The sequence below is a fragment of the Eulemur rufifrons genome, chromosome 17 (assembly GCF_041146395.1).
Source record: "Eulemur rufifrons isolate Redbay chromosome 17, OSU_ERuf_1, whole genome shotgun sequence".
Classification (NCBI taxonomy): domain Eukaryota; kingdom Metazoa; phylum Chordata; class Mammalia; order Primates; family Lemuridae; genus Eulemur; species Eulemur rufifrons.
This window is the reverse complement of record NC_090999.1, coordinates 59845213-59870385: the sequence shown is the minus strand read 5'-3', so window position 1 is coordinate 59870385 and position 25173 is coordinate 59845213. Positions and strand designations below refer to the sequence as shown.

Sequence of the window (25173 nt, the reverse complement as noted above, 5' to 3'; positions counted from 1 at the left end):
GCTTCTTGCATGTGTAAATTTAGGCAAATTTTTAAACTTTCACTCTTTTGTATATAAATACACACACACACACACACACACACAGACTTTGGACACTGAAATCTAGTATATTTTTTGCTTACATTTTAAAAAAATCACATGTTGTAAATTATTACATATAATACATGTATATCTATTTCTTGTGTAATAAAGTTATGAAATTCTTCAGAGGTAAGATCCTCACTATGCAGCTTTTACAACTAAAGGTAGAGAGAGGAAAAAACTAGGAGTCACAAAGTAATTCTATTAAGTCAAAACAGAGTTGGTTGGAAAAAATAGGGGGACCCTGTCAAATAGAGGAGCATTCCCAAGTTCTGATGGTGAACGCTGGTAGATAGAGTTAGATGTAATTTATCCCCTGGTATCTCCCTTGAACTACTTTGTGTCCAAGGAAGAGCATAGTTAGACAATGACAGAGAGAACAAGAGAGTGAGAGATGGAGAGAGAGAAAGAGAGAGGCAGGGCAGGAGGGTAGCTGGGAGGTTGATGGAGTTTTCAAGACAATGAAAATAATTAGCAAGGCTAAGACAAGAGTGTCCCTATGCTGCCTGTTTCTTTTCTGACACAAAATTAAATAACTGATTTCATTAAAGTACTAGCCAGTCAACAGAGCTTAGTGTGATGATATAGTTAACAATAAAATACATATATTGTGCCTTGCTTCTAGGGCGAAACTTTAAGTATCTCTGCCCTAGCTCCCTCAGTATTTTGATGGTAGTAACGATGCATACTCTTGGAAGTGAGCCAAGCACACGCTAACGTATTACACATTTGGCTTAGTTCCAGATGAACAGGTGTTTTAAATATTCCAGTCACATACCCACAATGTATATCACTACTGGGGAAAGGATATCATTTCTAAACCACTGATGTTTGTTCTGAACCACACCTGTTTCTCATGGTGAAGACTTAGCAAAGACGAACTGTGATTTGGGAAGAGATGGCCATCTGAGCTCCACTTTTACTGATAGGAGGTGTAACCAGTTTGCAGTTCTGAACTCTGCACCTGCTCCCTGGCTGCTGAGATCAAACCACTTGCTGGCCAGCATCGGAAGCAACAGCAAAACATTTCAGCACATTCTGCAACTGAGTTTTGACAAATATGAGAGATTTTATTTATATTTAAAAAACTGTAGTAAATTATATGATAGCAAATTGTTATGTTATGATTAGGTGAGGAAATTAGTTTTCCATTAGAAACCCCCATTCAGTTTGCAAACATTTTAACATAAAACAACCGAATTTTTGTGGGGTCCAAATTACTGCATTGAAATATTGCGTTCTGGAAGGGGAAAAAAAGGTAAAAATGTCTATGCAGAAGTACATCTACCCAGAAATAATTTTTAAAATTCTTTCAAAATTCTTAGCTTCATGCTGTATACACACACACACACACACACACACACAGATACATTCACACAGTCGTACAATTAAGGTGAGACTGGCAGTTTCCAGCAGATGAACTCAGATATATAACTTCATTTTACTGTGCACAAGTTCTTGTGTCAGATCAACAAAACTTTCATTGATTTCTCTCTATCTCTTTAGCTTCAACCATAAAGTAATGCGATGGAGGAGGGGGTGGGTTCTAACTTCTCCCAGCCACCTGCCTTAACCTCATACTTCATCTCGGTATAGACTGGATTCCTTTGACTATTAGTCAATAGTGTGCATTACCTCATGGAAACAGACTTTGAACCATGTTTTGCTTCCTCTTTTTAATGGTTCTGTTTCCCCTCATCTTTTAGCAGTGATCTTTAAAAAAAAAAAAAAAAAAAAGTGAGATTCTATTCAGAATGATGGTGATGGCTGTTTGAGGCATTTTAAAACTATTAGGTGGTTAATATGTGGTGAATATTATTTATTCAACAGAAAATTGACTTTAAGCCCATGTAGAAAGCCAAACATCATAATTGTAAGCTTCTTTTAAATGTTATACAACTTTGTTTAATTTCAATTTTCAAAAAAATCCAGTTTCCCATCTGAGAGACTTGGGTATTGACCTGGCTGTGGGAAGCCTCCAGAGAAAACAGGGGTGTTCCACTAGTGCGGAAGCAGAGTCCGTGACTGTGGGTGGCATTTTCTCTGCTGAGTCAGGGCCTGCCAGCGCTACCCCAGGCTTTTACCCACAGTGCAGATTTTCTGGCAAGATGCAAAACCCAAGTCTTTGTGGTTCTTGAAGCTCTCCTTCAGTTTTCCCCTTTTCCGTGGGACTTTGGGAAATTCTCACTTAAGATCACATCACACTATGTCTGCCTCATAACTTTTGGGGGGAAAAAAATGAAAAGTTTTACAGTAATTTCTTTTACTTTTTTTCTCACCCAACTTATAAAGTAACAGTGTTATCCGCATCTTTTTGAACAAACAGGAAAAGGAAGAGTTTATGTACCCGTGATTGAGAAAAGAATTTTTATAGGGCATACAAGATTTCTCCATGATCCCATAGCTTTGCCCAGGGAAAAACAATAGTTTCTCCTTAAAAGCATACATTTTTCTGTTTCCCCAGCCAATCCCCTCAACCCTAGCAAAAACGTAATCTCATGGTGACCAGCCTTTGCCACCCTCACCTGCTCAAGCCAGCTGAAGTGACGATGTGAGCAGTTAGCTTGTGAATCTGAAGAGTATGTGTGCCCTGCAGAAAGCCAACTTTTTTCTTAGCAACAGAGACTTAATATTTTTGCTAGTGTTTAATAATTGTAATAACCTACACTTCATTTTACCCACATAGGTACAACCTATATGCTATTGGAAAGGACTTCCTTCCTGGTCTTCAGAATGTAGGAGTTGAAAAAACTTAGCAACCTTTCTTTTCCTTAGAGTTTCTACAACCTAGGCCTCATTTTAACTAGGTAGATACTACTTAAATATTGTTGAAAGGCCTTCCCCTCTATGCAGTGGGTATTACAGTAAAACAATAAGAAAAGCATTTTAGATAAGATTATTCATCAGAAAATGAATTCTATTGCAAATATATCCCTTTATGAAAAAAATAAGATTTTTCAGGAATTTCACCAATTTCAGCTGATAGTAAGTGTTCAAAGGATACATAGACATAGTTTAGGTAATCTTTATAATTGGACAAGCTTGCAGAGGCAGAATAGTTCAGTAGCTAAGAAAGTAAACTCTGGAGCTCATACGTGCGTCCGTAAATTTGATTTTATCACTAATTTTGAAAACTTTAGCAAGTTCTTGAACCACTTTGCATACCTCTTTTTCTTCCTCTGTAGCATGGCAATCACAGTGCTTGGGTGGCTTTTGAGGATTAAAACAAGATCCATGCAAAGCCACAGGCTCAGTCCCTGGCACATATAAATGCTCAATAAATGGTAGGTGTTATTTCTGAGGAACGGATTCAATTAAAATATTAAGAAAATTAATATTTTGATAGTGAGGGAAGACTGGTTTAATTTCCTCTTCATGCCATAGAATAAGTAATGTTGTTTTTATAATTACCTAATGAAGAATATGGAAGAAATGATTGTGCGAATGAAAGCTATTAAGTTCACCACTGAACTAACAAAATCACTGAGCTTTCATAAGTTAAGGAATTTGAAATCCCAAACTTAAAAATGAGGACGCAGTACATTGACACTGATGATGCCTGAAATTACTGAAGCCATCGTGACAACAAAAGCAGGCATCCAGGAGCCAGGTGTACAGACTGTCCAGAGAAGGCTGTCTAGGGCCAGAGGACAGAGTGGTCCGTGCGGCTGGCAGCCTGCACTTGGCCTTGCTGAGTTAGACAACAGGTGCCGAGCCACTGCCTGGGGTGGATATCAGGATGAACAGAATTGCTGATGACCTGTGATAAAGCTTTATGTTAGATCATAAAGAGCTGAGCCAAGACACAATGAGAGGCCAGCTCATGTACCAAGGGATCACTTGATGTGCTCACTTGATTATTTTTTTCCTCCTTCTCTTTCACACCGCCCTCGAATTCTCTCTCTCTCACTCATTCTCATTCCTTCCCTCCCTCCTTCCCTCTCTCCCTCTCCTCCCTCCTCTCTCCCTTCCAAAATCTATCTAATCTATTTATAATCTCTCTCTCATTGTTGTTATTCTTTTTTAAAAACCATTTTCTAAGTAGACAGATGGTTGTCAGAGGCTGGGAGGGAAGAGGAGGGGAAGGAAAAGGGAGTTGTCCACCAAAGAGTACAAAGTTTCAGATAGACGGAAGGAATGGGTTTTGAGAGCTGTTACACAACAGGGTGACTACGGTCAATAATAATGTATATTTCAACATAACTTAGAGAGTAAGTTTCAAATATTTCACAAAAAAATGATACATAAGCAAGGTGATAAATATGGTAATTAGCTTGATTTAATTACGCCACATTGTACACATATATTAAAACATCACATTGTAACTCATAAATGTATACAATTATTATTTTTCAATCAAAAATGATAATGTTTTCATTATGGAAAAAAGCAAGTACATGATAACAACTTAAAAATTCACTAATGAAATTTATCGTAACAAATTTAGAAAGTAAAATCAAATTATCATCAAAATAAAAGAAGAGATTTGATAAAATTCAATTTCTATTCATGATAAAAATTCATAGTGAACTAGGAATAGAAAAAAATTTCATTAAGCTTATGAACAATATCAATAAAAAGCCTCCATAGTAAGTATATAATGGTGAAATGTGAGGCTCATTCCTTTTAAAGTTAGGAATGATACAAAAATGGCCTCATTCCTTTGCTTAAAGATTGTACTGCGGGCCTAGTCAATGGATTAAAATGAAATAAAGAAATAAAATGTATATGAATCACAAAAATTTTTTTCTCTCTATTCCTTTACATTTTTCATTTCTCAGTGTCCTCTCTAGCTTTTGTAGCATCATGTGAAATCCAAGGTGACAATGCAGAGCCTAAAAATATTATCTGTGTAACATATGAAGTCATGGGAAATGTGATTTTGTGAACGACAAGCTGGACTATGATTCTGGGACCATGGATCCATAGACAGATGACATTCATAGCATAAGTAAAATAAATTAAAATGAGTCTGATTTTAATTACTAGTTAATTTAATTTGAAAATAAATTTAGAAAAATTTAACCTGCTCATAAAATAATAAGGTAACAGTCTATATAGTCCTTGATTAGCATGTGAATATCAATAATACTAGGCTTTCCAAAACATTTCTTATGGTTTATATTTCATTTATGATTATTTAATCTAGAAAGAAAGATCCCAGTGTGCCATATGGCAATGTATATTAGATATTTTCAGAATCTCTTTGTACGTGACTTGTGTCCTATTTATTTCTAATCATACACTCGATTCACAATTGCCTACACTAATGAGAAAGGAACCTTCATATTAATATTGTAAAATAGCAGGACCTACAATGTGAGTCCAGGAGACAGCAACCCCCAATAACAAATGAGCCAGGAAACTAGAGGGCAAGTCCCTGTGGGAAGTTGAGCTGAGGGTCCAAACTCTGAAATGCTACTGGCATTTTTGACGTCGGTCCTGGAAATACTGATTGGCTATTTTTCTGGTACCAGATGGAAAAGGTTATATTGTTAAGGAAGTAAATAAAAGGCTTGTAATTAATGAATCCAAAATTCACATTAATGTATGAAATTTGAAGGGCCCAGCGCTCTGCTAGTTCCTAGGGATACCCAGATGAGAGACACAGCCCTGCCCTCGGGGAGCGCAGTCTGTGGTGGACACAGAGGCAGGCACACAGTGGCCGTGCAGCATGAAGAACTGTGATAAGACTGCAAGGAGCAGAAGTTTAAATAAAGAAAGCGACTCGGATGATGTTGGTGTGTTTGGTAAACGCAGCAAAAGCCTTAAGAAGAGATCTGAGACTGAGCAACTGCCTGACACTTTTGAAGCACATTTATTTTTAAGCACCTTTTGTTTTCCTAAAGCTCCTTGATCATTAAAAAAAAAAAAGAGCTATCATACTTTCTTTCACTGGACACCTACTGAAAGCAATTGAACATAAAATCCACTACTTATTACCAAGGCACATCTTGGGTGTGTGGTAATAACAGATATAGAGTATAAATGGGTTAGACTCTGTCCTTCTCTACAAGTAGTTTACAATGTGATGGGAGAGATAAGAGGTAGAAAACCAATATAAACTTATTTGCAGGAAAAGAATAAGGGGCATTTTAAGTTTACTGCTGTGTATTTTACAGATTCAGTCCGTGGAACTTCCTTAATGTCTGATATCCCTGTGGGTAGATAGAGGTTTGTTCCCTGACCAGTTGATAACATGTCTAGGTCAACTCTTCAAACCTGGAAACTGCTAGGAGCCTTTCCCCACATCCCTGGCTTCCAGCCAGCCTTTCTGGCCTTTTGTTCACTAGTGAGTGCGTCCTGGTTACCGGGCCATAGACCAGGTCTGAGGAAGCCCCATGGTGTTCTGCTTCCTGATTTAGCTGGCCTGGCCCCTGACCAGTGACCATCCACCTATTACATCTTGCATGCTCTCTGTTAAACACAAAGTTTGCCAACGTATCAATCAATAAGATGAAAACATTAATACTGCATTCACCAAGTCCCAGGAGAGATGAGATTTTACATCAAAAGAGACAAGTAATACACGTAAGGCTAGAGACGAAGGCTGCTAGCCTTTGAAAGGCCTAACAAACCTGACTAAAAGGAGAGAGGTTCAGCATTGCAGGTGGGAAAGCTTGGATTCCTGGCCACCAGCTTGTGCTTAGTCTGTCTGAGCCTCTTTATTGCATGTTGTCAGGCTGTCCCTAGCAGTATCCTCCTGTAGGACACATGTCCAGAAGAGCTAACTGATTTGTTGCCACACTCTACAGTCAGATACTGTGCTGGTTGCCAAGGACAGAGGCCCTCAAGAGACTTCCTGTCTGCAAGAATCTTTAGTCTAGAAAATGAGATAAAAAGAAAACAGATCGCAACGATATGAAATAAATGTCAATTACAAAGTTCTAGGGAAGCATAAAAGAGACACGTTAATTCCACTAACTCTCTAGTCCACTCTATTTTTTTCCTTTTATAATTCAAATTCATATATATGAGGATGTGGGATGGTGGGGTGAAGGGGTGAGTGTTGCTAGGGGTAAAAGCAGCATGTATCCTGGTTACAAACCTAGTAACTGCTATGTTTTTGCAGATCCCATTGTAATTCCATTTTAAATAAATACCTCTGTCGCGTCAGCCTTGGATTCCATTATTCTTTTATTAACAATATTTATTGAGTGTCATCCATGTGCTGGGCACATTCAAGTTGCTGTGGATACAGAGGTGAAAAAGACCAAGATTCTGCTCTTGTGGAGCTTCGTTCTAATACATTGAGACTCTTCTCTCCCCTGGCAGCCACAGTGGCTGTGACTTACATATTGTCTGCACACAATCCAAGTGATGCTCTGCAGTCCTGATACCTCGTTTCCCTCACATGGCAGAGCAATGTGAGTACTGAGCAGTATGTGCTAACAGCTGTCAATACCAGTCTCTCAGATGGCATGTCACAGGCTCAGGCAGAACCCTCAGAATTAACATCCAGGTGAGTCTCCACAGGGCGTACTAACTTGGAGGTGGCGTATGAGAGACCATCTCCCATCATTGCTGTTAGATCACTGTAGAATAACCAAAACCAAAGTGAAAAGTTTCAATAGAGAATGGCTTATTGCCACTCATTGAAGAGCAGGCTGGTTTATTAAAAAGAGAAACAAACCAATTAGAAACAAGGTTTGAATGTCAGGTATTATGGGGGGAAGAAGTTGAGTATGCTATAAATGAAATCTGTGTTCACAATCCAGAATTGGTCCGTGAAAATTCCTCTACCTGCCATTTAAGAAATTGAGGAATAGAAAAGAACTTGGCGAAGTATTTTTGGCACCGTCCCAGATTGAAATCTGTTATTGGTGCATGTTGGTCCTGTGACTTAAGACATGAAAACCCCATCAAGAATGTTCCCCAGGACAAGGGCCAGCCCAGGAGAGAAGTGGGCCAGTGTCAAGCCCATTAGAGCTCTTTACTTCTCTTCGGGCAGGCAGACGCTGGGGCTGGGGGAGGGGTAGATGGGTTTTAGAAAGCAAACAATTTAACCTTCATCTCAGGAGTCCCTGGCTAGCTCAGAAATGAGGATTTGGGTATCTCGGGTTCTCAGGTATGATCAAAATTGTCAAGACACAAGTCAATCAGTTGCTAACCTCAAATCTGTATTTTTTATTGCCTTACAGAAAGCTCTGTGTATTCTCTGCTTTTCTGAAAAGCTGGTGATAAACTACAGACCCCAACTAAGAGAGATTCTTTAAAGTCTATCAAGGGCAATATCCTTGTTTTAGGGGGTGGAAATCTAAAAATAGAGAACAGAATGCACAACTATGTCTCCTGCAATATATTTGGTTCTCAAAATGTTTATTAGAGCAGCAGCAGGCACAAAAGGCTTGGGAGCTGGAAAAGAATAGCCGATCGTGCCCAGGACTCTGAGCAGATCTAAACACACAGAAATCCAAGCATTTGCACCTGAGATATTATAGTCTGTGTCACCTCCACTGTTCCCTCAGCTCCCACAGGGATACATCCTGTGCAGCAATTGGGAAGTCATTGCTGAGATTTCTTTAACCTACCAGAACTTGTAGGTTCCTTGCATTTTGATATTATAATCTTATTAAAACAAATAAATAACACTGTCACCTTAGGAGACCACCCAACTCATTTCAATTAGCCTGTCACTGTTAGAAATCATGACTGTCACGTTTGTTTGCTTATTCACTTATCCTGTGAACAGTTACTGAGAACTTAGATTGAGCCCACATATGTTAACCAAGCCCTCTGTTAGGGACCACTCCTCATAAAACTTGCTCTCTGATGGTGAAGCAGATATGTTGAAAGGTAAATTATAATATAATATACCACATATAAAAAAAGAAAAGATCAAGGTTTATAGAAGTACAGAGAAGGGAGTACCTAAGGGCCTATAAAATTTAGGAAAAACTTCACGGAACAAGTGATTGCATTGGGTAATGGGTGTCCTGCCATGACCAAGGTTGGTGTAACAGAGAGGAGGAGTGAATAAGATATTCCAGACAGGAATGAATGACATCAAGCAGTGTCTTTAAAGGACATACCTGACCTGGCAAATGATATGAAGTTCCCCCTTGGCCAAACCACAGAATGCTGGAGAAGAGAGGAAATGAGGCTTGAGAGGCAGGTGGAGGGTTTGTTGTGTGAGCCAAGTGGGTATGGCTGTTGGAGCCATGGTGGTCTGTAAAGAGAAAGGTGTAGTGTCACTACACAATTCGATTTGCATTTTAGTTAGATCTTGCCAGAGTATGGAGAAAGATTAACTGAAAGGTGGAAAACGGAAAACAAATGGACCAAGGATGTGAAACCAAATAGAGTAATCATAGTTGAGTTAAGACATGATAGAATCAGGGATGATTTCTGGGGTTTTGGCTTAAACAACTGGATAGTAACAATGCCAGGAGGGGAAGGATGGGGCACAAGTGGATGGAGGGGTAGGCTGGAATCAGGTGGGGAAAGAAGTGATGTAGTAGAAGAGCCCATGGGAAATCCTGTAGAAATGAGGAAGCGTGGTGACTGCAAAAGGTAGCCCTGAGCTGACGGGTGAAGACAGGGCAGAATGTAAGCAACTCACATGTCACATGACTAACCATGCACACATTTACTCCAGTTGAATAAAAAGGCTTTTATAACTAGGTGAGAGCCTACACGGAAGCAAAAATAATGATTTGGCCTTTCTCTAATTACCCGAGATAACATACACGTCTTCTTTTGTTAAAATAAGTTATCAATGGTTTATAAAGGATGCTCCAACATATTATTTTCAAAGCATCTGTGTCTCAAGATTTAGCTTTTTTGTCCCTGTAACCCATTTGCAAGTAAAATGCCATAGTCTAAAAAGGTTGGTATGTGAAGTTACATTTACATTTTATACTTTAAAAAAACCTGCTTCCTGATCTTTGTTAATTTATTCCTCTCTCTTTCTCAACCTTTGTTTAAAAGTTCTGTCTTGTCTTTTCCTTCCTTATTTAAGAAATCACTAACATCGCCCATTTCTCAAAATCACCTGCAGTTTGATCCTTTGTATTCTAGCCTTTATTTTCTTAAATTGCATTGTAGAGATTATTAGGATTGTCTGTGAATATCATCATGCATTTCAATCCTTGTATGTGCTTTAGTATTTCACTTCAGATCTCTCCTGGATTCAGGATGTCAGGGAGTGTTTCATGGCTAATGTGTGCCAGACTTCCCCAACTCAGTCCCATTCTAGCCGGCCTCATGATGCATGCCTTGTCCATGTTCCAGGAGAGGTCTAGTGGAATATTAAAACACCAAACCACTGACCTATCCTGCGGAAGCCTGAATCATCTGATTGGCCCTAGAATCACCCTGATTTTCCATGAATTCCCGCAGGCAAAGGTTGGCCCAGAATAAGACCAATGTCAAAGCCCAGGAGAATAGTGGAGCAGTAGATTAGCATCCAAGAATGGGGAAAAAAAGATGAACTTTGCCCAAGAATTTTAAAACATGATTATTTCAAATTTATAGTATCTGACTCACATTCACAAAAGTTTCCCCATGCTCTTTCCTACAAAGTTTCTGTTTTTCCTTTTCTAACCTTTACATTCTGCCTACAATACCACTCCCTTTTTTCTCCTTTCATGCTGAATTCTGTGCCCTCTTTCCTGCTGCCCTTTTGAACACTGAGATTATATGCTTATGACTTCCTTGCTTTAAAGATTTCTTTGAATGCTCAGTTTTCCTGAGGCTCCATGTTTCGACCAATACCCCAGTTTTTAAGCATTCAATGATATAAAACTCAGGAGTTGTAATCAGTTTCATATGTAGTACAAATGATGCCTATACCGCACTGTTTCTAAATTCAAAGCTGTATATTTCAAAAAAAAAATAGCAAATTGTGACAGTTCCTTAGAAAGAATAAAATACTGAGTTTTAACATAATGTGAAATAGTAGTATGAAATGGCAAAAAGAGAAATTGCAATTGCAAAAATGCTGTGCTGAGACTAATGTTTCTCCCTCCAACATTTAAGCATTCTTTTCTATTCTGTTCATCCATTCGTCTGTTATTAATGCCACAAACCTTTTTTAAGCCCCTACCACTTGCCAGGCTGTGTACTAAGTTCTGGTGATACAGGATGACTAGTAAACGATCTGTAACCTCCATGGGCTCATGGAAGCAGGAAGAAAAACATACAAACAAATTATCTTAATCATATATTGAGAGAAAGTATCTGCATCCAGAGGACCAGACAACACCTGACACGTAGTAGCAGTTAGTAAATATGTATCAAGGGGTCGGATCTCCCTACCATCTTAGCCTCCAACCAGAGACACACAGTGGAGAAACCTCTGCATACATCAACATTGAAGTGGAAATGCGTTCCTTTCATTCTGCTAGCATTTATTGAGCACCTACAGAGGGTAGGTCAGACTTCTCTATTGGGAAATTGCAAAGTGAATAAAGGAAAGCATTTTGTTAAAGACCTCTCAATCTAGCAGAGGAGACAAACACATAAATGATCAATAATATGTAGTTAAGACTATAATAGAAAAATGTATAGAACAAAATGAGTGCATAAAAGAGGGAGAAATTAATTCAGCCAAGGTGATCAGAGAAATCTAAGGAAAGGGGATGTTATGTCAGCTCTACTTTGAAGGAGGGGCAGATGAGCTTGAACAAAGACATGAGGTACAAAAAGCATGTTGTTTGTGCACCATTATTCCTCACCTCCTGGAGGCCAGGAGGAAGGACCCGGTGATCCTTGGTGGTCTCGTCCAGACAAGAGTACCAACAATTATATGAACTATCACATCTAAACGTTTATTTGAAATAATTTGTGGCTACTAGGAGACAGTTAGTTCGTAGATGTTTTCTTATGTTGAAAGACATTAAGAGTCTTTCAAAGTGTGTCTTTTGTTTCCATTATTTGAAGATGAGAAACTATTCAGTGGAAAAAATTTCAACTCCAATACTGTCTTTTGAGGAAAGGTATAAAACAAAAACAATGAAAATCTCTAGCTCTTTCCATCTTTTCCCCAGTAGGCGTTAGTGTATGGTTAGAACAAGTGTTACTAAATAACCTAGAGGAATACCGTGCTGTTAAGGTTTTATATTTTCAATTTTTTATTAAAATTTTTATCATAAATGAATAATTTTTGATAAAATTTAATTTTTTCATACTCTCTATCTGGTGTGATTTGCTTGTCTAATTAAAGTCTACCTGCTGATTGCACTAAATTCAGAGTATTTTAATGTGTCTTTTCATTTCTAGAATAAGAACAAAGAAAAAGAACTATGATGCTACAGGGAGAGATAATACCTAAAATGCTTACAGTTTTGATTTTTAAAACCTATGGAGAAATTTCCTGGCACCTAATCTTCCCCCAGCCTAAGTGATATGTGCTAGAAATCACCAAAAAAAAAAAAAAAATCATATAATATTATAGATCAGTTCAGAGCTTTTTAGTTGGAATTTGTATTGGCTGCTTCTCTAAATAAAGAGTTGCACAAAACAGTATTTGGCACATGGTGGGGTTTTGATAATTGTTTACTGAATAAATTTTAAATGAAATAAGTCACTGGACACAGTCCTCTGGGTAGCCACTTCCCAAGTACTAAAGGCTCAAGAAGTAGCAGTGGCATGAAGACCAGCACACCAATAAGGGAGCACATTAAGAAATACCCTCAGCTGGCCGGGCGCGGTGGCTCACGCCTGTAATCCTAGCACTTGGGAGGCCGAGGTGGGCGGATCGTTTGAGCTCTAGGAGTTCGAGACCAGCCTGAGCAAGAGCGAGACCCCGTCTCTACTAAAAATACAAATAAATTATATGGACAGCTAAAAATACATAGAAAAAATGAGCCGGGCACGGTGGCGCATGCCTGTAGTCCCAGCTACTGGGGAGGCTGAGGCAGGAGGATTGCTTGAGCCCAGGAGTTTGAGATTGCTGTGAGCTAAGCTGACGCCACAGCACTCTAACCCAGTGACAGAGTGAGACTCTGCCTCAAAAAAAATGAAAAAAGAAAGAAATACCCTCAGAAGCTCCATTTATAGGCAGTATCCATTTCCACTGCACTTCCTATTCCTATGTGGATTTACTACTTTCTAAAGATTATTCAGCTTGTTAAGAGTAGACAGTTATCTTCATAAAGCTGTGAACGACAAGCAAAAAAAAAAAAAAAAGATTCGGGATCAGAGGAAAGGAAACTACCTTTTATAAGTTGATGTCTTTTTTCCTTGGCTTTTGTGCGAACACGACATTCATGCAACTAATGGTAATAATTCCTACATGTGTTCTTGACACATCAACCCTCTGAAGTAAGGGTTATACTAGCTATGCAAGAAAGGGCCATTATTTGGATTTTAAAAAGGTTAATAGGGGTAATTTTGGGTTTTTCACAAAGGGATTTGACATTTCTGCTGTACAATGGGTAGGCACAAGAATGATGGTGAAAATATATATTCTTGAGGATTGAGATTGCAGGCATGGGAAGAAATTGAGTGGTTGAAGTCTTTTAATCTGTGATGTTGGTTCTCCAAAAAGAAGCTGAATTTTACTTAAATAGTATTAATATAAAATACATAGCTTCATATAGTTGTAAAAGGTTAATAACTTAGTTATTTCTTTTTACTAGCAAGAAATAATTTTTTAAAGAAAGAAAAGGGGAAATTTTTTTAAATTAAAAATATGGTAATTGAGAAGGGAAAATCAGTTTTAACCATTGTATAGGAAAAGGATTTTCGAGTTGATAACATAATGCTTAAGACAAGAAATGAGAGCTCCATGTGGCATTCTTTTTCATTTAAATTCCTTTCAGAACAAAATAGAATCTGTTCCCCTACATCTATTTCATTAGAATTTTTGAAGCACCTGTCACCTATCATCATCAGTTTGTACATATTTCAAGTTTTTCCGATGAACAAATGTAATAATGCGGGGGTCCATATGTCCACATGTCTGGGAGGAGAGATTCCACGTGGTTTTTGGCTTACCTGTCTGGACTCCTTTTCCCATCTATTGTATGGAGTATGTCACCTTCTGTCAATCTAATTACTTCTCTGGGAAACGGCTGTTCTCAGCTCACAGTATGACAATCGCTGCCTTGAGAAAATATCCCAGAAGCCTCTGCAGTCAATTGATCTACCCCAAAAGTGTCACTCTCACGTGGAAGCTGCCTTCGGTATTCAGGCTCACTCCAGATTTGCAGAGTTCTCTGCGGGAAGAGTTTCTTTAGATTCATAGTAAGAGAAGCCGGTGGTTTCAGTAGATCTCTTGCCTTATCTTGACATACAGCATAAATCTTTTCAAAAAGGTAGTCAGCCAGCTGAAAGACAGGATATATAGGACTTCTAGCCTCTATAAGAGGATAACAAATTAAGTGCCTACATTACCTGACCAATGACACTTGTAAAACATCAGAGAATCTTTCAAAGGCCAACAGCAGAGGTTTTGATTTTGCTAGTAAAAGGCCTGAAGGAATAATGCTTATTTATCCCATTTAGCAAGGCCTTTAGTTTATATCGGCTATTCATTACTGTGATAAAGACAGATTTGGCTGAATCAAACAGTAATTCTTTTGTTATCATTAAACAGCTCTAGATTCTTAATATAATAAAGATAAAACTGCTCTTATAGTTCCACATTCACACTATGGTATTCAAGTTTGTGCCATCACTTCCATTTTCAGAGCTTTATAATTCCACCGTAATCATTTGTTCTTGGCAGAAATGTGTTATACAAGCACTCAGCTGAGGATAATATTTTTGAGCAATTTTTTCAATGTTCTTTCTGGTTATGTGATTATGGGAATTTGGAACTCAATTTTAATTTGCTCTTCGAGTTTTGAGTTTCTATGTCTCAAAATGCTCTTTTTTAAATAACACAATTTAACTTGCATCATTACTTAAATACTGGTGATATTCATAGCAAGATAATGTAGTCAGATACGAGAAGAATTTATTGGAGAAAATGAGCCACCTCATCACTGCTGTTTCCTTTGTGACTTCATGCCACTTGCTTTGTTTGCTTAATAGTTTATATAATTCTTCAGGTACAAAGTGAGTTGTTGACCTAATTGGTTTTTTACTCCGTAAACTGATAAGTGTTTTATTGACCACTAGGCTCTTTCCTTCTTGACTAAAATTTGACATCTAAGAAGTATCAGTATTTCAACCATATTTTCATGCTTAAAATTTTTCCACAGCCAAAATTTTTAAAATGTGCTGCAGTATCCAATCTAGTGCTGTAGTGACATATGAGTGGGAGAGACTGGGCTGCATCCCTCATTTCACAACTGTGGGAAAGGTGGGGCCGGGGACAGGTGGGCTCCACATTGCCCCCAGGCAGGAGGCACATGTATGTGCTTGGCAATGTTGGTCTGAGACCTGGTGCAAGGTTCACCTAAACTGTTCATAGAAGACTTGTGAGAGATAATGAGTTAATATTTGTGGAGATCTTTCAATACAGTGTAATTGATGTTTGAATTTTTATAAACCCGACACAATATCTACCCCCTGAAAGCTTTGTAAGAATATTTAGCACACATGTATGTGCCAGATGGATTGTAATGACAGTTGATAGGCTTCTCCTAACCCTTGCGTTCTGTTGTCAGAAATCTGCATATCAAAACAACTATAATTTTTACAATAAAATGTATTGGATAAAAGACTCCGATGCACATTGAAAAATCTACTGCCTAGACAAGACTATAAATCAACATTATGTAAGACTTTAACTTAAAGGTTTATATAAGAATATTCTCAACATGGCTTGCAGAAATATAGGTAGATAACTTTTGAAAAATATCAGATAGTATTTTCTTGATCTTACCTATTTTTTCCTCTACAAAAACGAATTCTTATGAAAAATATGTGGAATATGATGCAAGACACTCATAAATTATTCTTAAAAGCTCAAGGATACGTAGAGATCAAAGCAGAAAAGCATCATAATACAATAGTTATCACTCAGAAGAATGTTCTTGTGGTTGCGATAATGCTAACAAAGGAGTTTAAAACACAGAAATTTAAGTTAGTAAATAAAATTATTATTCTAATGCATTGTGATGTCTTTTATAGTATTACTGTAGAAACCCTCTAAGAGTACTTATTCTGGGTGAAAAATGATGATTGTAGATTCATGACGGGGGACAGGTGGCCCCACCAATTATAAATTCCCCAAGATTGTAAATGTATATTTTATCATCTTGTGTCAAAATATTCATTTTAATATTCAAACATTTTACCACATAATAAGCTGTAACCATATGTTTATTTGTTATATTATACCACTATAATATTAATAAATATTTACAGAGCCTCAATGCATCATAGATATATTAGAAATGGTAGCTTTCTTGATTTTTGATTTTAAGTAAAAATCTTCAGTGCCTCAGAAGCTAATTTTAAATAAGGTTACATTTGTTACACATTGATAAGAACCAAGGAGTTTACATTTTTAAGACTGACACCCCGTTTTTAACTCATGTTGTTTTATTTATTTTCCCCAATTGCATGAATTAAAGATGGAGTGTTATCTCAGCTTTGAATTCCTTAGCTTGATGTCACAGCTTTTGCTTTATTTGTATGTGAATTCTGTCTTTAATAAAGATGAGCTCTGCTGAACTTTCTATTAACGAGAGACACTTAGGTACGCATCTCTTTATAACAGATCTTGGCTAGTACCAGAAAAATTCAGTATTGTTGCTGGTCTATTAATAATTAACATGGCAAGATGTGTGATTAATCAGAAGTTTTATGATCTCTAAAAACATATAACATTATCTCTGTAAATCGAATTGTATACAATTAAGTTGACAACCATCAGTTTTAAAAAAAAAGAAAGTAAAACTCGGGACTCCTGACTCATACTTTTTCTGTTACCATGTTACATTAGTATTTATCCTTCTGTGACAGCTAAGACTAGACCAGACCTACATCCAGGAGACAGGAGGTTCAAGATAAGGCACTGACGTTTCACTTTCATGTGTCAGAAGACAGTCTCAGGGTGATTCCTACTCAGCTGAAAAACCAGGAGGAACTTTTGCTAGTTTGGTAGTTATTGACTTGGTTACCTATTTTCAGTGTTCCTTGGCTTCCTTTCTCAGCTCCTGATAATGAAGCCCTAAGCTGAGCTGTTTTGACGATTCTTTCAATAGGAAGATAACTTCCCAATATTATAAATTTCAATACAAATTCTCACATATGTAGAACTCTAACACACAGTGCATATGAGCGCAGTGTCTGAACATCATTAGTCGATGCCTTGTGAGAATACTAGCCGGGTTCTCTTTTGATGCTGTCAGGTGCATCAGAAGTAGAGGCTCCGGGCAGGACACCATTAGTGCCAACCATTATTTTAAATTCAAACTAGGGATCTGTTTCCAACATTTCTGCTTTTGTCATCATCACAGATTCTGAAATCGTTGTGTAATGTCCTGACTTCTAATTTTTTCTGTGGGAAGATGGAGTGTTGCAATCTGCCACCTTGCTTGTATTCTGCTGTCATGGTCTCTCACGAGATATTTGAAACACGTGGATTCTGTATGGCGGAACGTTAGCCCTCATACCCTCTTTGTTCATTGACTGAATTTAGGTTTCCAAAGGAAGATTGCCCTTTTATTTTTTTAAGCTGGCGACGAGCACTCTATTGAAATGAGTCACGGTTTCTATCTGTGGTTTCTTTTCCCTGGTGCAGTAAAGCATATGTAATAACCTGAAATACTGGACAGCTTGAACTTCTGTAATGCCCCTGAATGTCTCTTACAGCCTTTGTCTAGGTTTGAACTTTCCAAATTATGTATTTCAGACGTTGAGAAAGAAAGGCCTTAACGGCTGTGACAGCCCAGATCCCGATGCGGACGATTCAGTAGGTCACAGCCCTGAGTCTGAGGACAAGTACAGGAAAATTAATGAAGATATTGATCTAATGATCAGCAGGCAAAGATTGTGTGTAAGTACTCGCAACACCTTTCATTTGTTTTACTCTTGATATTTCTCTGAACCTGGCAGGCATTGAACAAGAAAGAAAACAAAGGCTGTGAAAGCCCCGATCCCGACTCCTCTTATGCACTCACCCCACGCACTGAAGAAAAATACAAAAAAATTAATGAAGAATTTGATAATATGATCAAGAGTCATAAAATTCCTGTAAGTACCAAAGGTAGATGGCTGGTCTGCTGATAACTGCTGCGGTAACCTACCTTAACCCTCTCAGTGATGGCTGTCTCTAAGACGCTTTGGAAAGTCGGATGCAATAGCCATCTCATCCCACGCGCAGTTCATGTAGAAAACAAACCCTGAGCGATGCCAACATTATGTGCTCTGAAAGCGTTGCCATCGCACAGTTCCTTCTGAGAGAGAAACAGTTCACAGGAGGAAGAGACACACCCTGAATTTACACAATCTTTTAAGCGCACAGTTCACACAAATCACCATACACGAATCAAACACTAGAATCTCCTTCCGAGCAAGTTTGAGGATTTGCTATAAAATACATATACGTGCATATATATCTATCGTGTGCTGAGACCGGCTACACAAGTGGAACTGCGGTTCTTTCATGTAAACTGACAGTCATCGCCTAAATAAAAGCTGATTTCTGAATAAAACTCCAGCCCCTCTTCCCTACACGTGAAATTCAACAATAGCACTGAAGGGTTAAAGCTAATGCTCGCTGCAGGGAACAGACTGCATGAAACCTAATGGTAAGATTTCAACATGTTTGTGTGCTGGGGTGATTTTAAAGCTTTATCAGAATATTATCCGCTTTGCCTACACCAACATTTTCCATGCTTTAACATTTGGCTAAATTTTGTCTTAACCAAGTCAAAAAAATTTCTAACACTCAATCATATGCCTTGCCAGATATTTAAGAGAAATAACTCTGCATGTATTATTTTGTTTGCCCACATATAGAGGGGAAAAGTACATGCCTTTTATCATTATTATATTCTGTCATCAATCAAATGCTGTTAATTTTCTGGAAGTAAGGGATGAAACTCAAGGGTCACATGCTTTCTGAATAACTAATGTTAGTGCCTGAACCCTCATTGTATACAAACTTAGTCGGTAACCGATTCCTTTTCCAGAAAGTACATTTTTTGTAAGTTAGTAAAACAGCCTAAACCTGAGGATTGAGGGAGACTGCAGTGAAAATATATTTTAGTGATCACAAATGTAGATATTTGAGGACAAAAACTCTAGACCAAATTCACAACTGTACTCTCGAGGTAAATCAATGCTTCACCGTAGTAGGTCCACTCTCAACCTGTATTGAATTAAATGGAACACTTTACAACTTATTTACAAAATGTATGCGTGTTAAAATTTCTATCCTCACAAATACATGTCTGCTTCTTTTGTTAAATGAAATAATAGCAGTAGAGCTTTTATTGAATCAGAATTATGAATCCACTGTATCATGAAAGAAAGCTAAGTGCTGCAAATTCTTAAAGGTGGCATAAAACGGAGTGCTACGTGCAGCACATCACAGTGGGCACTTCATCAGATGAAGTATTTCCTATCACATGCAGCGATGTATACTTCCTATGCCCAGAATTTTTAAATGGTCAAATATTCATTGAGATTTTTATTTTGCCCAGAAGGAAAGAAACAGCTCCTCTGAGACAATTTTCAGTTCTTACAGCCTGAGTTTCTCTTGCTATATAATACACTAGCATGGAGCTGCTGTGTACAAAGGTCCGTGAATGTAGGTTTTTAAAGCAAAGCACCTTAGATGTGTCAGGTAGCAAGAATCCTCTGTACAGCTGGGAAAAGGGCATATATATGCAGTACTGCTGATCACCTTGATGGAGGTGATTCTAAATATAGGTGGAGCTTTAACCCCCAGAGTTCTAGGGGAATGCATATCGGATCATTTCCTCTGCACCTCGGGGAGAAAGAGATGTGATGCACACCTCGATGCACTCCTGTCATGTAGAGTTCAAAATCAAGATACATGATTTCTTAAGAGGTGCAGTGGTATGTGGCAGTGGCTGAAAAACCACATTAGAGTTTACGGGCAGAGCTGTGAGGAGCCACACAGCCTCTGCCTGTACCACGGAGTCTTCATCTCTTTAGTAAGTGCTTCAGTCTCCCCGATGAAAAGCTCAGTTTTTGCACATTGCTCTCAGTTGCTGGAAGTGAATTTTGTTGAAAGTTTCCACAGCTGCTAAAACATTTACAGCAGGGCAAGGACACTCTGCCCTTTGTGTGTAGAGAGTGTCTCCACCTCTTTAAAAACATTACAAGACTGTTTTTCTATTTCAAAGACCCAGTTAGAAGAGTTTCCCTTTTAAAATAGAAAATTTAATATTGCAGTCACCTGTTGGTATAATGTAATTTATGCCCATATTCCTCAATTACATGAAATAATTCATGGGTGACTTGGAATCATGTCGACCAGCATTTCCTCAGGCTGAGTTAGCCACGGTTCATGCTGGGCTTCACAGCAAGAAAAAACATCTCCATTTGAGGAACCAGGAGTTAGGAAATGGGCTGAATGAATGAGAGGCGGGTGCAAGTTGGTTGAGAGGGGAAGGGAGGAAGTGGAAAGAAACAGTATATATTTTCTTCAAAATAACGGACTGTGAAAAGAAAGAAAAAATGCTGTAATTAGCATCAAGGGAGAAATTAAAATGAAAAGCACTTGAGATTATTTATATGCAGAGGAGGAATGCTTGGAGGAAGGAAAAGATTGAACATCTAGGTACAGTGGAGATAAAATGTCAAAGCTTCTCAAGAAATGGGGAGAAGGATGAAATCTAAACAGGATGGAGTTTCAGACGGACACAGGAGTAGCTAAGGTGGTAGGTAGGTAGCGTGAAGTTGAGTGGGTAACCACATAATAACCTATTTTTTTATAGTTAATTTTGCTTCTGTAGATATTGGGGAAGAGGGAAGCACGTGCTTGAAAGAGGACCGAGAATGATGAAAGTTTGGGCATTGTGAGGAAATGGAGATGGAGAGGACATGAGCAAGCACATGCTAGATTTGACAGGTAGCCTTGAGGACATTTAGATATCAGCAGTTGGTAGGCAGGAGCCATCAGAGTTGTGTGATCTTTTTTTTCTCTACCAGGGCCCAGTAGCTGGTAATGGTTGATCAAAATTTAAGGGTGTCATTAGTGGCCAAAATTTTTTAAAAAAAGGAGGATTCAGATCAGTCAGTGACATTAAATAAAAGAAGCCCCATTAACTAAAAATATTTTATTAAAAATATTTTATTTGATTTTTTTATTGGACTTTTCCTTGTGATAAATTTGGAAAAATAATGGGTGTTGGATAAGAGTTCAGATACCTTTCCGACAATGATGACTCACTTCAACCATGATCACTTTGTTCAGGGATAAAAACTAAAAGCTTTTTAGCTATCATGTCTGTATCTCTCAAAGCCAGGACCAGCTTCATGGGCATTTGACCTGGCCCCGCTCTCACAGGGCTGCTGTTGGTTCTCTGCTGCCACTGTTTTAAACAGGGGGCCCCACGTTTTCATTTTGCCCTGGGCCCTGTGAATTATATAGGCAGTTCTGCTGAGAGCACTTTATTTGATCATCCCAAGTTCCTTCCTTCTTCCTGTCTTGAGTGTTCTTAAAATTCGGAGGCTGGCTCTGAGATCTTTACAAGTTTGGAGTTTTTAACTACTTTTGCGTTTTCATTTTTTAGATAAAATATTTTTTATATGTAGATGCTTTTACGTTTTTTAATTTTGAAAAGTCAAGAAGAAAAAGAATAGTGCCAGTTCCTTGGAAGTGTTTATATGTATGTTATATGTTTAGAGCAGCTTGGTCTCTTTATGGATACAACCATTTCTCCCCTCAGATAAGGAAATTGAGGTCAAGGGAGATTAAATGACCTGCCTGGTTAAATGGCAATTTATTACATAACCAGGACTGCAACTGAGCTTTCTGACAGAAAGGCTACTATTCTTCTGATTCTCTAAAATATCTTCTCAATGTGGTCATTTTTAAGCTTATAATTCACTTTCAAAATTATTTTAGGTAGTTCCTGATACTGATAAGGAAACAAAGCAGAAGGTAAACAGAATACAAAGGATGTTGGCATATTTTATAAATTCTGCATTTTTGAAGTATACTCTGATAACCTAATTATATTTGGCTGCTGTTTAGCCAAGCACAAATGTGTTTTATAGTAATCGTCAAATTGTTTATGGTCTAGAATTCTGGAAACTAAATAATTAATTCTTGGGGATAATAGAGGAAGGAAGGAGTAGAGAGACTTTCACTGAACTGGTTGTTAGGATGGTTCAGAACTCAGTACATAATTATTAATAATCCTCTTTATTTTGGGTGTGCATATAATCGCCCCGGGGGTGAGGGGGAATGGGCTTTGTTCTCTAATGAGACACAGTCAACATTCTGTAGAACATTAGAGAAGATAGAGTTTTGTAGCTGATCCTTAGGTACTAGTAATAGTTAAACATTTATAAGTAGTAACCATGAATACAAATTAAAACATTTGTAACCAAAAGATAGCTTGAAGATACTAACCCTAAATAAATATGGAAGAGGGGAGTATTTAAGGTTTCTTTTTGCCTAAGACCTCAGTCATTGTAACGTGGATGCTCACCCACATTCTATGAAACCCCATCTAGTTTATTATTTATGTGGCCCACAAATACTAAGCTTCTAATATCCAGCCCTCATTCACTTAACAGTATGAGTTCCAACTGGAATATTTTATTTCTGTCCAGAAACTTATCCTGTGTTGCACAGTGATTTAGTAGCAAAAGCAACAGACTCTGTCACTGGTGAGGTGACCTTGGGCTACTGACTTAATCTCACCAATTTATAAAGGGAAGAATTAGACCTACAATGAAGAGGTGTTGAAAGGGTTAAATCACATTATGTTTGTAAATTATACAGTACTGTTCTTATTCAATAAATAATATATAGTAAATGCTAAGCTTATATTTTTCTATTAGTATAGTGTCAATTCATATAATAAAAGGTAGAGTAGGCTTTGTGTTGCCTTATAGCAAAAGAGCTTGAGTACCTTGATAAAAGGGGACGTTATTTGACCAACATCATAATTGATTTTATAAACAGGAGAAAGAAGAGCAGGGGAAAGAGACCAGGAGGTGGGCAGGGGGCAGGCCAGGTTGCAGGATCAAACAGAGTGATGAGGGTGGGCTTCCAAGAGAAAGCCAGATTGCGAGCAGACACTTGAAGGAGGTGATGGAGTTTGCTGTGGAAATGAGGTGAGAATGAGGGAGGAAGGCAGAGAGTGAGAGAAGATGAGGCAATGGAGGTTGGCAAAAGCTGGGGACTTACAAGGCCTTGTGGACCAATGGAAGAAGCTGGGCATTTACTCTGAGTAAGATGGGAGCTTTCACAGGATTTTGAGCAGAGGAGTGTTGTCATGACTTGGGCTTTTAAAGGATCAGTCTGTTTGCTGGGTTGAAAATAAAAAGAAGGAAAGCAGGGACAGAATCGGGAAGGATGTGACTGCAGTGATCCAGGCAGGAGGTGGTGGTGCTGGACCGAGGGTGGTAGCCACATCCCCCAGTCACTGTGCAGCCAAAGACAGTCCAACAAATTTCCAAAATGCTCGATAAGGAGATAGACCCACCCCTGTAGAGTACCGCTCCCCTAGATCTAGAGAGTTACTATTAGGGCCCAAGGTTGCAACAGGAAACAGATGGCAAACTCGAAAGGGTGATTGAAGAGAGTTTATTGAAAGGACTGTTTACAGATGGGTGGAGTTAAGGGAATCCGAGAAAATACTGAAGTACGTTAGGGTTTGCAACCTAGATGCTGTTACCACCTCTGGGTCTGAAGCAGTGAGTGGAGGGAGACAGTACCAGAGCACAGCAGGACTTACGTCTTTAGGGGAGAGCAACCCAGAAAGAGACATGGCCTTCACTAGAGGAATGTACCCTCAACCAGCCCGTGGCCCAGCAAGGAGGACGCTACTGTAAAAAGTACACCAACCTCTCTCCCCTCCCACTCTCATGCATCCTCCACTGGCCAGTCACGAGCCAGAGGGCAAGGGAAGCCTCGTGAGCCCGGCTGGTCCAGTCTGGAGGGGCAGCTCCTGGGAGTGGAGCAGAGTGGAAAGGATGGAGGGCAGATCTGGGTGAGGCAAATGGAGAACACCTAGTACAATCACTTTACTTTGTTTCCTTAGGTATGCTAGAGTAATTATTTGGCCTTTTAATGAAGAACTACAATATTTTATTTACTTTACAGCATACGCTAATATTTTTTTGTTGTTTAAAAAGGGTCTGGAAATTTGAGGATATATTCATTCTTTCATGTCTTATCAAACATTTATATTCCATTATGTTGTGGTGTTTAACCACAAATTGTTTTCTGTTACCCTGTTTACAACTGTTAACCCCTGGTAAAGAATGACCGTGTTAATATGTCACTTGAATATTTTTATTTGCCTCTAAAACAATGAAGAATCAAAAACATATCAAAGAAAAAAGTTATGAAAATTTGCTCTTGCCAATATGGACATGTCTAGAACATGGAAGAAAAGAAAAAGGGGAAATAAAGAATAAGGGAGCATAAACATAAAAGAATAGCATTGTAATCATCACCAAGATGAACACAGAAGTATCACAGAGCATGAGGTGTGGTGCAGGCCAGCCAATCAACAGGAACAGAAAGTTGATCTTAGCAGTAGAGGAAAAAAATAGTAAACAAACAAATTAAAAAGAAAACCAAGCCACATGCACATATGCATTTAAACTTGCACAATGACTTATTGAGAACCCTTGAGGGAATACCTTATTGAAATCCTGTTTCACATATATCTTTTTTATATTAAGAATGCTGTATGCTCCGACTCTGTAAGTCGTCTGGCGTTATATTCAAACAGCATTTTTATTTGTAATGCTAAAAACAGCAACAAAAAAGGAAGGGTAGTTACAACTGTGATCATCTAGTTAGTGTGAGCAGAAACATAAACATGATTTTACTTAAATTGCCAAATACCAAAAAATCAATAATTGAGACCTGAATTGCTCTAATTAGACATCCACGCAGATTCAGTTCACTAAGTATTTGCCAACTCTCTCAATTGAGATACAGGTCTTGCCATTTGTCAGTGACAGTATATACTAAAATGTGAAGCATAACATATTTTATGAACTATCACTTTAAAATGTGAATTATTG

At 38.3% G+C, this 25173-nt stretch overlaps 1 protein-coding gene across 26 annotated transcripts in view; it reads left to right on the top strand.

Moving 5' to 3' along the window:
- The window catches only part of MEF2C (myocyte enhancer factor 2C), a 165931-nt gene that overhangs the window by 107325 nt on the left and 33433 nt on the right, over positions 1-25173 (top strand). For 18 of the 26 annotated variants that reach the window (XM_069492533.1, XM_069492525.1, XM_069492522.1 and 15 more), the window contains one exon: positions 17837-17980. The exons of 4 other annotated variants lie outside the window; for them this stretch is intronic. In XM_069492533.1, the coding sequence (XP_069348634.1) occupies positions 17837-17980 (144 nt within the window). Of the gene's footprint in view, positions 1-17836; positions 17981-18039; positions 18178-25173 lie in introns of all 26 variants that reach the window. 4 more of the 26 variants (XM_069492519.1, XM_069492529.1, XM_069492528.1 and 1 more) reach the window with 2 other exon arrangements.